The 18,192-nt window shown below is 36.5% G+C and overlaps 1 protein-coding gene across 3 annotated transcripts in view; it reads left to right on the top strand.

Annotated features, from left to right (window-relative positions):
• Nucleotides 1–18,192, top strand: part of PBX3 (PBX homeobox 3) — a 225,067-nt gene that overhangs the window by 168,724 nt on the left and 38,151 nt on the right. For all 3 annotated transcript variants that reach the window (XM_050760555.1, XM_050760557.1, XM_050760556.1), the window contains exons 3-4: nt 3,598–3,839; nt 17,652–17,842. In XM_050760555.1, coding sequence (XP_050616512.1) covers nt 3,598–3,839; nt 17,652–17,842 — 433 coding nt within the window. The remainder of the gene's footprint in view (nt 1–3,597; nt 3,840–17,651; nt 17,843–18,192) is intronic.

Genomic DNA, 18,192 nt, shown 5'->3' with positions numbered 1-18,192 from the left:
TTGTTTGCACCTCATTCACTAAGGTCAAGCCTTCATTGTGTTACAGTGTTCTTCTGTTAGAAAGGCTCGTACTGTACAATCTAGCCAATGCAGATTTCTAATCTGCTTATTTATAATTCAAAAGCTTGCCTATATATTAATGAACCCTTAATGAGCTGTTGAAAATGCCTGAATTACAGTCAGATTATTAAACTCAAACAGCCCCGTAATCATACCATTTGAGTGGGCTTTAGGTACTTTTCACATCTGCAGCTTAGAATTGTGAAGGGTATGCGTTTATTCGGAGAAAGCTTTGTAATAATTTTGACCCGTAATTTATTTATTGCCCTCCGAATGCAGTCGTCTATGCAGATGCTCTCTCCCATTATCTGTGGGGCAGGTGCACAGCATGTTGAAAGACAGCTAATTAGGATTTGCTGAAAGATATGCAAAAATGGTAGGCTTATAACAAAGCCAAGTTCATTGTTAAACAATGTTTTACTGTGTTTGTATGATTTGTCTAAATCTTAGGGATACAGAAATGAATGTTGTGATTATAAGTAGGCTGCAAACAGGGTTTGTTTTTTTTTTAAACTTTATAAGGTTATGATGACCAAAGAACCTAGATGTAAACCTTTATAAACCTCTGTATGTTTCATCATATATACATTTTGGATTAAAAACAAGTACAATCAAATTTTAAATGATTGTTTTACCATGGTTCAATTTGAAGATATCAAGATCTTTTGATAACCACACAGTCTGATTCATTCTGACCCTTGCAAATTTAGACCCATTAAAATGTTTATAGGTGCCCAGAGGAGTAGGTATTATGACTAAAAGCCAGTGTGACTCTAGAAAGTTAGTAAACTAAGTAATAGTGAGTAGCTAGGTAGGTAGGATGAGGAACAAAATGGTAATTTAAATGTTTTTCAGTAAGAAAATAAATAGAAATATTCAAATTGAAAATAATTTTGGAAACCAGGTATTACTATTTAAAGATCCCGTAATCATTACTTTGCTTAATAAAGAAAAGAAACCGATTGACTTTTCAGACTAGTTATGAAAATTCCTTTATTATTGATAGTCTTTTTCATGTTGCCTATTTGCAAAGTGCTTTAGTACTTTTCATCTAAAGAAATATGAGTTTTCTGTCAGGAAATGATTTTTCTGATAAAATTTGATTCACATAATTTATAAAGTAAATACAAAGTATTGCATTAAAACATATTTTCCTGTTCTTGAGGCAAGCACTTAGTGTTGATTTACTGATAATTTTAGAAATAAGATATTTTTCATTATAAGTAAAACGTTACAGTAGTTGACACTGTATACTTATAATTGTTTTTATTTGTATCCATGGCTATTGAGCTTATGGATTGCTTCTCATTGGTATGATAATGATGGTTTATATACATATTAAGTATGTATAAAAGTATCATAGATGGCTAATTAGTTTTGTGCCTTTTGCATTTCTTCCTAGTGAATTTCCTTCTGTCTCTCTTATGGTGTAATTCCTTGGATATTGGTCATTGAGCTGTTTCTCTTGTTTGCCATACGTTTGCAGGGAAGTGTAATCTTTTTGGCTATGGAAGTTAATCTGCTATTAAAGTACTTCACCACATGTCCATAGGGAAAAGATCAATGTGTTTAACTTCAAGGGGAAATCTAGAAACCCAGAGGAAACTTGAAGGTAGATTAAAAAAACACATTTCAGGAGAGGCATCAGTGTCTGTGTAAATACAAAAATCAACAAACACACAAAACTGTGGGCAAAAATTCAGTTTAAAATGGAGAAAATTAAGAAATCCTCAAACAAGAACAAAAAATTAAACAGAAATCAAAGTGCAGCATAAGAGATTGTTCAGTAAGCCCTCATTGCATGCCAAATGCACAAAAAACTTGCTATGTGAACTACAAGCATGTACAGGTCATGAGATTTTGACATTTAACAAAGTGAATTAAAAGAGAGGAAAATTGAAGATTTACATTAACAATACAAACTTAACCAATACATGGCAGTTCTAGAACAATATTAGGCAATCCTTTTTAGTTATAGAAGAAACAGCAAATACATGTTTGCCTATTTTTAATTATCAGCAGTGTGTTGATATGCATTTTATGAGTTATCTTTTTGCTCTCCTAAATGAATATATTGTCTTAGTATATTATAGTTTTCAAACCTTATTTGCCTCTGAATAGACAACAGATATAATTTTAAATGATGATGAGTTAGTTTTATTATCCAGTTGAAATTATTCTGAAGTATAATTTTAAATGAAAGTGACAGCTTTAAAGTGTTTTGGGGAAGAAATTAAAGTTGTGTATCTGAGTTAAGGCAACCAAGAGCTCTGTCATGCCATGGATGTAATTCAGGGCATCTAGGAATGAAATCTGTTCTTAAAAGAATTGATGGTAGCTTTAGGTTAGCATATAAAATCAGAGTTGGTGATCAGTTGAGTACTTGGCAGCTTATAGATGTTATGTCATGTGAGTTACACTAGACACAAAGTGTGTACCACTGTGGATAAACAACAACAGGCACAGACTCAAAAGACAGAATCCAAATACAAACAAGCAAGGTGCCAACTTCCTTTTCCCCCTTCCCCAAGAAGACTTGTAACTAGTGTAGGGAACCTGTTTTTAAGCAGAGTTACAGAGGTTAATTGGGCTGGGATGTTTTAGATTATGTTACACGTTAATGAAAATGCTGATTTTCAGCTGTCTTGACTCCAGTGCTTTTTATACCATGATAATTATTTTAAAACTTTGTCTTCTGTGTTGTTGAAAACATCTTGGCAGAAAGCCTGTGTGACCTGATTAAACTTACGAATTGTCAGCTGTGATCTATAGTACTCAGAAGAGGTTGCTGACTGGGCATCACTTAGGAAGTTCTTGATTTAAAAGCAAAATTAGATTGAGACTACTGTGCCCAGAACTGTATTGCCATGTCAATGGCACATTTTTAATACTGTATTTAGTATCATCATTTTATAGTTTGCTAGCAATCACTTAACAATATTCATTTAATAATATATATATTTAAGTATAGCTAATTGCTTCATAATGTATGTATTCCTCTTCTGAAATCACATGATGGAAAAGCTCATCTAATCTTGTTTATTTTTCAACTTTTGATTACAGTTTGTGAATTATTTTAAGGGAATTTTAATTCTGTTTCTCCAACTGTACAGAGAGACAGAATGACCACCTTTGGATGAGTTTGTTTTATATCCCTGTAATTATTTTCTTTCTTTCTTAAAACCTTCCATTTTTTTACCTTCTTCCCATTTTATGCTTAAATTATCTAAATCTGGGAAGCTTGGATGATTAAAATATTCAAGGAAGCCAGGGTTACCTTTTTCTAAGGATCTATCTGTGGTAAATTGAGGTGGTTGGGGGATATTTAAAATTCTAGGGTGCATGTAAACATTATCTTGAAAATAATTTTCATACTTATTCAAACTTATTGATCAAATGTGAACAATGAAGTTCTCAGCATGAATTGTAGTACACTGATGTTGTTTGATCATTTTCTCAAATAAACAAAATACTCACACTATTTGTCCTCTGTTTCTCGCTTCTTCTCTCTCTGTCTCTCTCTCTCTTTCCTTGAAGGTCTCAGCATCAGAGGAGCCCAGGAGGAGGACCCTCCCGATCCCCAGCTAATGAGACTGGACAATATGCTTTTGGCAGAAGGGGTTTCAGGTCCTGAGAAAGGTGGGGGATCGGCGGCAGCAGCTGCAGCCGCGGCAGCCTCTGGAGGTTCTTCAGATAACTCTATTGAACACTCAGATTACAGAGCCAAATTGACCCAGATCAGACAAATCTATCACACAGAACTGGAGAAATATGAACAGGTCAGCAGCCGCCACTCTCATAGTCCTACACAAACCCTCTGTTGCTCTTCTATTAGACCATGCTAACCAATTCTGAGGGCTGTGAGGGGTAGGTGTTAACACAAATTACAAAATAAATAAGGTCAATGCAAAAATCCAAGTGAATTGTTGGATTCATGAAATGAAGACCCTTTGAGATTTTGGAGGTGGAGCTCTACCTATTGTATCTCATCTACTTGTTTTAGTTTTATTCATTCCTCACATTCACGTGCCCTTATTACCACACCTGCAGTCATTCTTCCCTCTCACCTCACCACTTGATGCTTTTCAAAGCTCTGTATAATTAACATTTATGCACTAGCCTTGTTCATAAGCTTTAATCACTTTTGAAGGGAAGCATTGCACAGTGAGCTTTTCCCTCCTATGCTGTGAGCTCCAGAATCCTCCTGGGAATTAATTCTTATGGATTGTGCCAGACTATAGGGAACTTCACCAAGTAAGCAGGTTCTGGCCTGTTTCTCTGAGTATGAGACCTCCCAAGATAATTATGGGTACCCCAGGACAGGGAGTGTTAGGCAAGGCATTATGTGCTAAATTCCTGATTAGAAAGAGAATATGGGTTAAAAATCCAGTTCTCAGCAATTATATTAACCATACTGAATCTAAGATAACTTTGATTTTAAGTTGCATCATTATTTTATGTACCACCAAGAAAAAATTAATACTGCTAGTTTAACTATAAAATATTACTGATTATAGAATGCTTTCACATTTCAGAGATGTTAAAATGTAGGGAAAAACAAGTGAGTCTTAGATTTAATGTAATAAAGTAAAATATTGGTGGGTCTTTTTTACACATATTTTAGTTACTAGTTTAATGCTGAAAAGCTGTCAAGTTGGAGGAATTCTCATTTGATAAGATTTGTCATTTGGAAGATAATTTTAAAAACGTATTATGATGGAACATTTTATAACACATGTACACAAAATAATGAGAATAGTATTAGACTGAACCCTATGAAATTGCTAAGTTTTGAGGTCAGAAACAGTTGAATATGGTAATTTCATAGAGTTCAACCCCAAATAAGGAATCAGCTACTTTTTACGCAGATAAACAGTTATCAACATTTTGCCACTCTTATTTTGTGTACCCAGCCCCAATTTGGTAGAGTATTTTAAAGCAAGTCTTAGACATCCTATAATTTCACCCATGAGTATTTCACTCTGTAGGCAAGTACTTTTTAAAGTCCACACACTTTAGTGTGAAATGGGAGTCCTGGTGAGTTTTGTGTGTGTTTGTGTGTGTTTTAAAGACTTTTTTAAAGAGCAGTTTTAAGTTCACAAGACCAATTTGAGAGGAAAGAAGAGAGATATCACGTATACCCCCTTTCCTCACACATGCATGGTCTCTCCCATTATCAGCATCCCCTACCAGAGGGGTTCATTTGTTAAAATTGATTAACCTACATTGACACATCATTATCACCCAAAATCCATAGTTTACATTAGAGTTTACTCTTGGTATTGTGCACTCTATGGATTTGGATAAATTTATGATGGCATGTACCCATCATTATAGGCTCATACAGAGTATTTTCACTGCCCTAAAGATCCTCTGTGCTATTCATCCCTCTCTTTTATTCTTTCCTCCCCACTGATCCCTGGCAACCCCTGATCAGTTTTAATACTGATTTTTTTCCCTCTATGTTCCCTGTATAGTTTCAGTTGAATATGTCGTTGTATTTTTTTCACATTGCCTTTTCTAATATTCTGGATACAATGGTTTTAAGCAAATGCTGAATCCTATCCCAGAGGTGAGTGTGTTTTGAGGGAGAGTAGAAAAATTTGTATATCTTTAAGTTAAACTGTAATGTAAATATTTTAAGATGTTTTCTATTTTTGGAATAGGATTTTCTGGGATCTAAAACTGTATGTCTAGTCTCATTTGTAAGAATAACTTTCAGTGGAAAATGTACAAATAAGAATTTTGGAAAAATTATCGTGTGTATGTATGTATGTAAAAAAAAATCCCACTTTCTGATTTGACATATGAATAATTGAGAGTAAACAAAATAAGTCATGGTTGAAAAGGTTGCCCCTGAGCATAAACAGTAGAAAATGACTCTTATGTGTAGTATATTCCTAATTGTATAACTTTATGCTAAAATAACCATACCTACTTACTAGATAAACATCACCAGTCACCTTGCATGGAAAGAGATATAATATTAGAGGCCAAATGGCCCGAGTTTTTTGGCTGAGGAATTAAGGCGGTTCCTTACTACCTCCTGCCATGTGTCTTCACACCTGCCTCCTTACTTCTCCATACAACCCTGGTGGAAGTTGTGTGAAGCTGGTGTCAGTCAATGACAAGGTCCTGAGTCTCATTGTTTTAGAAATATCCTACAAAATTTTCCATGAGATTTTAGGTAACTTTAGCCCCAGCTGATAACAGCATCAAATCACCAGAGTTTTTTGTTGTTGTTTTGTTTTGTTTTGGCTTTTAAAATATACATGTATATGCATGTTCTTCATACATTTATCTCTTTTTTTTTAATTGAAGATCAAATTGGGAAGCACTGAGTTTAAAAATGTATTCAGGAATTATTTCTGGATATAATCAGTAGCCTAATAACAATCTAAATATATAGTTCCTTTTTTGTTTTAATACTTCAGATGGAAAAATAGAGATACATAAAATCTGTACAGTAGGGACAAATGAATAGATGGGGTATGATGACTAGTTGGCAGATTCAGCAGAATTTTAATTTACAAATTTTCTCCTGTAGGTTTGGAATTGTTTTAGAAGTGATGTAGCAGCATTTAATTCTTTTAAGTTGTCTTGGGGGCTGGTTTTTATAGCTCTTGTGACTGTTGTTCTCCTAAATTATTAGGATCGGTGCATTTTGACCCAAAACGGTCAACTTTTCCTTTCAATTCTTTAGGGTACAAAGAATAGGCTTTATCTGGATGGTCCTTTCAGAGACATGCTTTGGTGTTACAAGAAGGGCTAAACAGAGCTAAGAAGGGATAGGACTTCTAAAATAGATAGTATTGTAATTTCCATTTTATAGAGGAGAAAATGAGACTCAGAGAGGGTAAGTGATTTGTCCAACGTCGCACATCTAGTTAGTGTCAGAATCAGACGTTGAAATCAGTTTCTGAAAATATGTCTTCCTTTTTCATTGAATTGTGCTGCTACCCATGTAGAACTGGAAAATAATTCAGGTACATTCTGGTTTTCTCTGATTTTCCCATGTTGGTTTGCGTTTGAAATGGGAATCGAGCAGATGGAAAAACAACGTGTTGGTTTTTTTTTTTTTTTTTAAGACAGAGGCTCACTCTGTCGCCCAGGCTGGAGTGCAGTGGTGCGATCTCAGCTCACTGCAACCTCTACCTCCCAGGTTCAAGCGATTCTCCTGCCTCAGCTTCCTGATCAGGTAGCTGGGATTACAGGTACCCACCACCACAGCCGTCTAATTTTTTTTTTTTTTTTTTTTTTTTTTGTATTTTTGGTAGAGACAGGGTTTCACCATCTTGGCCAGGCTGGTCTTGAACTCCTGACCTCATGATCCACCTGCTGTGGCCTCCCAAAGTGCTGGGATTACAGGTGTGAGCCACCGTGCCCAGCCAAAAACAACTATTTTAATCACTTTCCAGAAATTATATTTTTCCTCCTAAAAGTGAACATGGGTACTCTGAGTGACAGAAAGCTTAATAGTAAATAGGAAGAACATATATGTTAAGACAAAGGCTTCAACAGAAAATTGTGTTGAGTCTTTTAGAAATAAACTACATTGGAATCTTAAGAGTTATTCACTCTACTGTGTTTCACAATGAAGCTGTAATGAAAATGTATCTGAAGCCTGTTTAGATTTAGATTGCCATAAAATTAACAAACATCACCACTGCAGTAAATTAAAGTACCTCATAAGCACAGCCACATTTACAAAGCTAAGCAGACAGACTAGAGCTACAGTTTGAGCAAAATTAAATCCAAGCTGCAAGGCTCAGTTTTATGTATATGTTTTAGAGATGGTATTGTCTTTAAAATCCTGTCTTTTTTCCCTCCAGAAAATTGTTCTTTTATCATATGTCTCTATTACATAGGCTCAGATTTAATGATTCTTGATGATAACCATCTAAAAATTCACTTATAAACACTTTTGAAATATTAGGCATGGGATATATGTTAGGGTAAGGTTCTTGAATATTACTGCCACCCAAAAGGAAACAAAACTATTTTATTTTCTTCTTGTTGATTCTAACACCCAGGAGGAATATGAAAATTTCCAAAGCTTGGGGCAAACTGTCCTGTAATACTTCATCTTGGGTACATTGCCTCGCTTTTTAGCTAAGAGACAAACCTAGTTGCTTCTCTGTCTTCTTGTTGATTAGCTACAGCTTTTGAAAAATGCCTTTACTGTACCTTGCAAATATGTTCTTATGGTTAAAGGACCACTGTTAGAATAGGTGAGTTCCTAGAACTTAAGTCAAGGTTCCTGGGAAGCCTTGTTTTTAAGAAGTACAGGCCTTCTATTGAACTGGTCTTTCTTGGTTCCTCCACCACCCTACCAAAAGGAAATGGACACATTGGTTTTTGCAAATGAAATTTGACTTCAAGATTTCTTCTCAGTTAAAAAGGAAAAGATATATAATGCTCTATGCAGCTCTCCCACTTTACTTGTACCAGAAGAAATGCTTGTACACAGGCAATTCACTCATAATTTACAGCTGCTATAATAGAGATGACATATTGAAAGCTATCTACTATAATTATATTGAAATACATTTTTTGCTGAAGGCAAAAGTGTTGTCAGGGTCCCAACCCTTCCCAAGCATCTGGGAACCTGCTTTCTGAGTTCACAGACGTCATTTGAACTCACCCCAAATCAGGCAAAAAGCACTAGAACCAAGGAATACACTGAATGTGCTCAGGACCAATCAGGTAGCATTTGACTACCAGAGGACTTACAGATTGCAGGGGGAATGGAGAATGGGTGAAAATGTAAACCACTGTAAAAGCGTGTCCTTGTGCTTTTTGAGATCTCTACATTATATGCTTAGGTTTGCTGGCAAAATAGCTTTTGCTTGTGAAGGATTTTATTTTTATCAAATTAAAAAATGCTGACGTTTTCACATTAGAGATTGTGTAGCCTGTAAACTCCTAATTCCATTTTGCTATTTCTTCTTAATAGTTAAGCAGGATAGACAAAAGAATACTACCTGATTTCATGTTCCAAAGCAAGGATTTGTCATTCATTATTCCAAGGGAAGAGTTTTACTTCCTGTTGACTTTCATGCCTGGCCTTTTCCTTGCCTGGAAGGAGGGTTTGGTTTGTTCCCTTTTTTTCCTTCGAGTTACTAGTTTATTGGCTCTGTGTGCCAGTTGTATTTATGACCACAAGCTTGATTAATATAATGAATTGTTTTATTTAATACATTTGAATACTCTTTTTTTTTTCAACTTCTTTGGAAGCAGTTTTTGTACTTATTGAGGCAATGAGAAGGCAGAACTATATTAGATAAAGTGTGGACTTGCTTGCAGAGTAATGACATAAAAATAGTATGAATTTCATAAAATTACCATTTTTATTGTCATCAATAATAACTGTCATTTATTGAGTATTAATTATGCTCCAGACTCTGTGCAAAGAACTTTAACATACATTATATAATATAATCCTTACAAAACCCTCATGAGATAGGTCCCTAAACCATGTAATTAGGTAAGAAGTATTGAGGTACAACAGCTATTTCATCTTTGTGCCTATTCCTTAGGCATATTGGTCTCATTCTAGTTGGCTTAGAACCTTTAAATGCAGACTTTTAACCCAAAACAAGAAAAATTTGTTGATTTAATAAGCATTCGGTAAATACAAAATCTACCGTATTTGACTAGAGTTACTCGTGAGGCTGGCAAGACATTTGGAAAATAGTTGCAGTGCAAATATGAGGGGCATCTACTTTTTAAAAGAGATTTATTCTTTCTTGTCAAAAGTGGGTTTTAGAATATTATGGTCTGTTTACAGTTAGCTTCTCTTGATGGTTACAGAAAACCAATTCAGTTTTTAGATCTGATCACTGATCATTATAAAACTTCCCCCAAAATCAGTGCTTGCCCACTGTCTATTTTACAGTTTTACTTCCACAATATAAACTTAAAGGCAAAAAAGAGGTTGAGTCTTGAATCCACAATGAAAAAAGCCCCACCACAAAATAAGGAAAACACTGAAAACTTTAATTTTGTGTGTAAACCAAATATGTACAGATATTGAGGAGACAGTTTTGCCAGCCAAAAATATCATTAAAGTATTGTTGAGAATCCAAATATTTTAAATCCTCAATTATTACTTGGTTTGGATTTTTAAGGAGAAAGGAAAAAAATGGGAAAGACAAAGACTCATAATAAAAACTGATTGAAAATGCTTTTAACAGATGAAATCTTCCATGCCTTATGTTAACTGTTATTGCAGTGTATGTTTTAAACACATAAACAAAAATGCATCCTAGGTAGTTTTCAACAGCTGGATTAAAAGAAAAAAGCTTCTGCCAGTACTTCTAATCAGAAAATTCAAGGCATACTTTTATTTCCCAAATACTGCAATTAACCATAGTATATCTGTATTTATATTATGGACATTAACCAGAAAGCTTGTAACTGACTGTTTCACTTGGAAAACATAAGGCAAGGAAAAATTTCTCCAAATGTCTATTTTAATATATCTTATAGACATGATGTAAGATATGATAAATGTTTGAAATGAGCATTCTATATTATAAATAGCATCAATGTTAATATGTGGTTGGGTGGCCCTTTGAAACAACTGCAATCATTTGATGATTCTTACTGTGTTTATATGTTTAAAAAATGTATGCCTTTTAAGGAGCTAGGTGATGAGGCAGTACTGTTCTCTGCTCTGAACCTGGTACAGATGATGCTGAAATGAGGCTGTAATTTACTTTCAGTGGTATAAAGGAAAAAAATCACTTTGCCTAAAGTGTATGCATCTTTCTTAAGGGTGTACCCAGATTTTAATTATCTAAATGTAAATACTTAACGAATTTTACTTAGAGTAATGAGCTAAAGTGCACACTACATAAATGAGATGTTCTAATTAATCATGTATGAACTACTGGTTTAAAGAAAAGCTATGTGAATTCTGTGAATGTTGGGCTATTGCCAAATTGCTCATCAGCATTTGCATTCATAGATGGCTTCACTTAATAAGTCTTGAGACATTCAGCAAATGTTTTAGCAAATTATGAGTTTTTAGGTGCAGAAACTTTTTTGCTTTTAACCCTTTTTTCTCGTATAAGTCTTTGGCTGCTCTTTAGAATCCATAGACAAACACTCATTCTGGAGAGGTTAAAACCCAGCCAGACAAAAACTAAGAAAGCTAATGTATCAGGTGTCATTCACATAGGAGTCTTGAATTATTTATTAAGATATTTGCCCTGTCATAGATATATGTTACCATAATGAGTGAGCTAGGTTTGTTGGAATTAGCAATGTTATGTGTGCACATTAGAAACGCTTCCATACTCTGGCACAGCAGTTCTCAAACTTTTCAGTCTTAGGACTTAGACTCTTAAAAATTATTGGAGACTTCTGTAAACGCTTTTGGGTTGGTGGCTTATGTCTATCAATATTTATTATAATAGAAATTAAAACTAGAAAAATGTAAAGTATTTACTAATTATTTTATTTATTTTATTTTTTGAGACAGGGTCTTGCTGTGTCGCCCAGGCTGGAGTACAGTGGCGCGAACATGGCTCACTGCAGCCTCTACCTCCTGGGCTCAAGTGATTCTCCTACCTCAGCCTCCTGAGTAGCTGGGACCACAGGTGTGCATCACTGTGCCCAGCTAATTTTTAATAATTTCCTATAGAGATGGGGTCTCACTGTTGCCCAGGCTGGTCTTGTACTTCTGGGCTCAAACAGTCCTCCTGCCTTAGCCTCTTGAAGGGCTAGGATTACAGGTGTAAACCACTGCACCCAGCCTATTTTATTTTATTTTAGAGACAAATTCTCACTCTGTCACTCAGGCTAGAGTACAGTGGTATGATAATAGCTGACTTCAGCCTTGATCTTCTGGGCTCAAGCAATCCTCCTGCCCCAGCCCACCCTAGTATCTGGGACCACAGATGTGTGCTACCATGCCTGGCTAATTTTTAAATTTGTTTTATACAGATGAGATCTTGCTGTGTTGCCCAGGCTGGTCTTGAACTCCTGGGCTCAAGCAGTACTCCCACTTTGCCCCAACAAAGTGCTAGAATTATAGGCATGAGCCACCATGGCCAGCCCTAATTAATTTAAAACTATCAACAAGCTATTATATGTTAACCTAAATAACTTTTTTAAAAAACAAAAAACCTTAAAATTTAGTGAGAAGAATGGCCTTGCTTTTTCATTTTTGCAAACTCACTATGAGCTTGATAGAAGTCAGCTTGAGTCTCATATCTGCTTCTACAGTCAACTGTTGTCATATGGTTGAAATATATGAAAAGCATTTGACCTCACACAGATATGTCATTGCAAAAGAGATGTTAATAGCCTTTTCAGATAATTGTGAATACTCTTTTTTGATATTACACCCCAAAACTTGACAAGTTATAGTTTTGTAAAAGTATGTTGCAATGAGAAACCTGAAACCATGTCAGTTAACTTTTTGTACTCTGTTTCTTTAAGATCACTGGTCTGGTTTTCACTTTGAATGTCTCTTGTACCTATGCATGCTTTTGTGACATCATGCGTTGATCATTTGGAAAGTACAGGTTTACTGAATTATGCGTATCTTCCAAATTTTGACACATTTCATTATATAATGTCAAAATATCATATTTATGAATATCAACTCTGAACTCATCAGAAAGTCTACTGGGAAACTGTTAAGCTTACAGTGGTGGATGCAAGTTTTTCAAAATTCTGATTTTCACTTGAAAACTCAAATTTTTTAATTGGCATAATTCTCTCAGCTGTTTTCCTTGACATGGAAGGCTCACTTGTTTCATTTTTGAGAGAACATCTGCCAAATACCCAACTCCATATAATCATAATTTTTCATACTTGTTTCTAAGTAAAAATGGTGTTCCATGAAAAAATTGACTTCTGCTCATTACTTAACCATAAAAGTGCTCTTTCTCAAGACAGTCCTCCTTCAGTGTGCAATACAAGAGCTTTTTTTGTGTGCTTCCCATTTGACACACACAATATTACAGACATACTCAAAGGTTTATAGGTAGTAAGATGAATAATTTATATTGCTTCATCAAGGACATTCCTAAGTCAAATGCGCTTTTATTGTGTTTGTGTGAATGTATGGTGGTGAAAAATTTTTTAATGTATCAAAGATTACCTAGCATAGCATTTCCCAAAGATTTTTTCCTAGCACATTGGTCCACAAGATACCATAGAGCTGTGCTGCTGAATATAGCAACCAGTAGCCACATGTAGCTAATGAGCACTTGAAGTCTGACTAGTCTGAATTGAGATGTGCTGTCAATGTAAAATACACACTAGATTTCAAAGAGTACAAAAAAAGAATGAAATACCTCATTAACAGTTTTCTCCCCTCCCCTCCCCTCCCCTCCCCTCCCCTCCCTTCTCCTCCCTTCCCCTCCCTTCCCTTCCCTTCCCTTCCCTTCTTTCTTTTCTTTCTTTTCTTTCTCTCACTCTGCTACCCAGGCTGGATGCAGTGGCACAATCTCAGCTCTCTATAGCCTCTGCCTCCTAGGCTCAAGTGATCTTCCTACCTCAGCCTCCCAAGTAGCTGGGACCATAGGCGTGCCACCATGTCCAGCTAAGTTTTTATATTTTTGTTAGAGACAGGATTTTGCCATGTTGCCCAGGCCAGGTTATTTTTTATATATTGGGTTAAATGAAATATATTGTTAATTAATTTCACCTAATTCTTTGTATTTTATTTTTTTAATATGGCTACTGAGAATTTAAAAATTTAATATGTGTCTCATAATATATTTCTATTGGACAGTATTACTCTAGAGAGAAATTTTTTGGCCCCATTTATTTGGGAAAAAGTTGGATATACTGTTTCTCCTTGAAGATTTATTACAAATATTGGGATAGAAATACTGAAGAGTCTTATCCACAAACATTTTTTAAGATTTTGGTTAACCCAGCATATCCCAAACATACCATATTGTTGGACCATTAGTTAACATTCTATGGAACTAGCTGTAGAACTGTAGAATTTGTTAATCCCAGTTTGGGAATAGTTCTAGTTCAGTTATTGTTGTTTTACTCATGAGAATACTGAAGGGTAGAGTTGGCCACATTATATAACTTGGAAATTATATAAACATCTCCTTAGGGAAAGTTCAAGAAAAAGAGATATATATCTCTCTCTATATATATATATTTACTGGTAGGGTGACCACTTGTTTCTAATTTGGCATAAAATTGTTTAAATTGATAATATAGGCCGGGCATGGTGGCTCATGCCTGTAATCCCAGCACTTTGGGAGGCTGAGGCAGGCGGATCACTTGAGGTCAGGAGTTTGAGACCAGCCTGGCCAACATGGTAAAAGCTTGTCTCTACCAAAAATACAAAAATTAGCTGGGCGCAGTGGCTCACACCTGTAACCCCAGCACTTTGGGAGGCCGAGGTGGGCAGATCATGAGGTCAGGAGATCGAGACCATCCTGGCTAAAACAGTGAAGCCCTGTCTCTACTAAAAATACAAAAAATTAGCCGGGCGTGGTGGCGGGCGCCTGTGGTCCCAGCTACTCAGGAGGCTGAGGCAGGAGAATGGTGTGAACCCAAGAGGCGGAGCTTGCAGTAAGCCAAGATCGCGCCCCTGCACTCCAGCCTGGGCGACAGAGCAAGGCTCCATCTCAAAAAAAAAAAAAAAAAAATTAGCTGGGCACAGTGGCATACGCCTGTAATCCCAGCTACTCGGAAGGCTGAGGCATGGGAATCACTCAAACTTGGAAAGCAGAGGTTGCAGTGAACCAAGATCGTGCCACTGCACTCCAGCCTGGGCAGCAGAATGAAACTGTCTCAAAATAAATATATAGGCCATGTACTGTTTATTACAGGCTCACGCCTATAATCCCAGTACTGTGGGAGGCTGAGGCAGGTAAATCGCTTGAGGTCAGGAGTTCGAGACCAACCTGACCAACATGGTGAAACCCCATCTCTACTAAAAATACAAAAAAAAATTACCCGGGCATGGTGACACACGCCTGTAATCCCAGCTACTTGGGAGGCTGAGGCAGGAGAATAGCTTGAACTTGGGAGGCAGAGATTGCAGTGAGCCAAGATCGTGCCATTGCATTACAGCCTGGACAACAAGAGCTAAACTCCATCTCAAAAAATAATAATAAAATAAATTGATAATATAGTGGGGAAGATCTTAAATTTATTTTTTTAAATCTTGGTTTCTGCCTTCAACTTCTGGTTTTAGTCTACAATATTGCCTAATGTTTTACTATGTCATATCCTAGGATAATGATTACTAACCTTTTAAAATTATAGACTGAGAATCTGAAAAGAAAACAAAAACTTCACAGATTCATCAGAATTATTAATATTCACACAACTTGTATAGGATTTCAGGAGGTCATTGACCTTCTAAACCTATCCATTGACTGCAGATTAAGAATTCTTCTCTTATGGTTCAGGGATAATGAATTTATGGCTATTAACCAACATAACTCTCACTCTTGAATTGTAGTATTAAAAAGCCCACCAATTTGTAGATGTTTATTAGATATGTATATTGCATAATTCTACACTCTGAAGAATCCTGTATCATATAGTGTCACCACTCGCAAGGAATGTAATATTTCCTACGGCTTAAAACATTTTTGAAAAAACTTTACATAGTAAGACTCATTTTACCTTATCTTAAAATATTTATGGAAAGCTCTGTAAAAGCGTAGAGTAAGTGAAATCCACAGTGTACGGGAAAGGTTAGTCCTCCAATGAGCAGTTAGAAAAACCATCGTGTGCTATATGTAAGCAGCGTTCAGGATATCTGTAGGGAAGTGGACATTATCATAACTTCCAAACACGTCTTGCATTAATCAGTGATTGTTCTGTCTGCTCACTCTATCAGGGACACCCGTGCAGTAAGATGCAGAATTTCCCATCCTGCTTTTTTAAGAAAAATGCCAGAAGAGACTTTTCTTCTTCAGGAGTATAAACTGATGCTTTATTTACCAGGGCAGTACTGGATTTCAGTGTAGGCCCCGTTATACAGATTTATAAATCAAAGAGAATATAGATGAAGTTGGATACAGTGGCACACACCTGTAATCCTAGCAGCTCAGGAGGCTGAGGTGGGAGGATCTCTTTAGGCCAAGAGTTTGAGACAAGTCTGAGCAACATAGCAAGACCCTGACTCTAAAAAATGATTTAAAAATTAGCTGGGGGCCAGGCGCGAGGGCTCACGCCTGTAATCCTAGCACTTTGGGAAGCCGAGGCGAGCAGATTGTCAGAGCTCAGGAGTTTGAGATCAGCCTGGGCAGCATGGTGAAACCCCATCTCGACTAAAAGAAATTAGCTGGGTGTGGTGATGTGCACCTGTAGTGCCAGCTACTTGAGAGGCTGAGGCAGGAGAATTGCTTGAACTTGGGAGGCGGAGGTTGCAGTGAGCCGAGATTGTACCACTGCACTCCAGCACTCCAGCCTGGGTAACAGAGTGAGACTCCGTCTCTACAAAAAATAAATAAATAAATAATTAGCTGGGTATGGTGGCACATGCCTATCATCACAGCTACTTGGGATGCTGAGATGGGAGGATTGCTTGAGCCCAGGAGCTTGAGGCTGCAATGAACTATGATCATACCACTGCACTCCAGCCTAGGTGACAGAGTGAGACTCTGAATTTTAGGGGAAATGTGTGTGTGTGTGTGTGTATGTGTGTGTGTATGTGTATGTGTGTGTACTGAAAGAGACAATGTCTGAGGATTGTTAACTAAAAAGTTTGAGACCCAAATCTGATCCTTATTTTCTGTTGGACATCTCTTGAAGAGTTGAGCTGCTATACAGAGATGGCTTATATCCACTAAAGGCCTGCACTACAGCTAAATTGTAATAGGTCGTTGGAATGCTTGGCATGCAAGGCCCTTTATGTGCTAATTCAAGCCTGAATCCTTTTTGCTTCTTTACATATTATCTGTATTCCTACTTGCCATATTCTGAACTTGCAACATACTGTTATTTCTAGTGCCTGGAATTCCTCCTGACTTCCATCTTTATCTACCTTTCAAAGATGCTACCTATTCTTTAAAGCGCAATCCATGAAGCCTACAGATGAGAATATTCCTTCCTTGGAACTTATTAATATCTTCCTGTTAGTCTTTGCACTGAATTAGTTTTTTATATATTTTTTCTCACCAAAGGCCAGGCCTGCATCTTACTCATTTCTATGTTCCTTACAGCACTGGCAAGAGTTTGAACTTTGTAGTTGTTCAGTAAGCATTTGTTGACTAAATGTAAAACCCCAGAGAAAATAGGTGGTACTTAGTATTAACAATTAACATATATTTTTATTTGTATATGGGAATTGGTAGGGAGCATCCTCGAATGGGAAAACATAATTTTGGAACTAGACAGGGGTGGGTGGGAAGAGCAGCTGAATGCTATCTCCCTTGCACATCTGACCATGCACGGTTTCAGAATTCTTGCTGCTTTAACTACTATTACTACCATTTTGAAAGTGTCTTAGTTTTCGTTTTACCCTACACACTGTATAATGCTATTGGTGATTGCAAATGAGGTGTAAATTCAGATGAGTTAATCTCTTTATGTGATAATATAAAATATCAGTTTCCAAAGGAGTGATTTTTTTTTTCCCATTACAGGCATGTAATGAATTTACTACACATGTGATGAACCTTCTCCGAGAACAGAGTAGAACACGTCCCATTTCTCCAAAAGAGATTGAAAGAATGGTGGGCATCATCCATCGAAAATTTAGTTCCATTCAAATGCAACTCAAACAAAGCACTTGTGAAGCAGTTATGATTTTAAGATCAAGGTTCCTCGATGCCAGGTATGTGAAGCCATAAATCTATTGCATGGCTTTCCCCCATCTTTCACTCCTTGTATATTCTTTTCTGTAAAACTGACCCATTGGTCTTAAATTCTTTTGGCCATATGAGCTCTTTTGTGCAATGGACAGGTAATTCAACTCATGGTGCCTGTGCTGTCAAGCTTTCCTGTCTGGGAATGGTAGTGTAGTGTGGGTTAGTTGCCAGTTTAGTGACTCAGGAAATGAATAGGATTGGCGTCTCTGCTGATGGCTTTAGGAATATGTAGCCTTTCCATTCTGATGCTAAAAAGTGTTTTTAAGGATAGTTTTCTGCATATAACTATTTTAACAAGGGGTATTTTCTAAGAGTT

Source organism: Macaca thibetana, chromosome 15, assembly GCF_024542745.1.
Source record: "Macaca thibetana thibetana isolate TM-01 chromosome 15, ASM2454274v1, whole genome shotgun sequence".
In the NCBI taxonomy this organism is placed as follows: Eukaryota; Metazoa; Chordata; class Mammalia; order Primates; family Cercopithecidae; genus Macaca; species Macaca thibetana.
The sequence above is the reverse complement of the archived record's forward strand: the minus strand, read 5'-3'. Positions and strand labels throughout refer to the sequence as shown.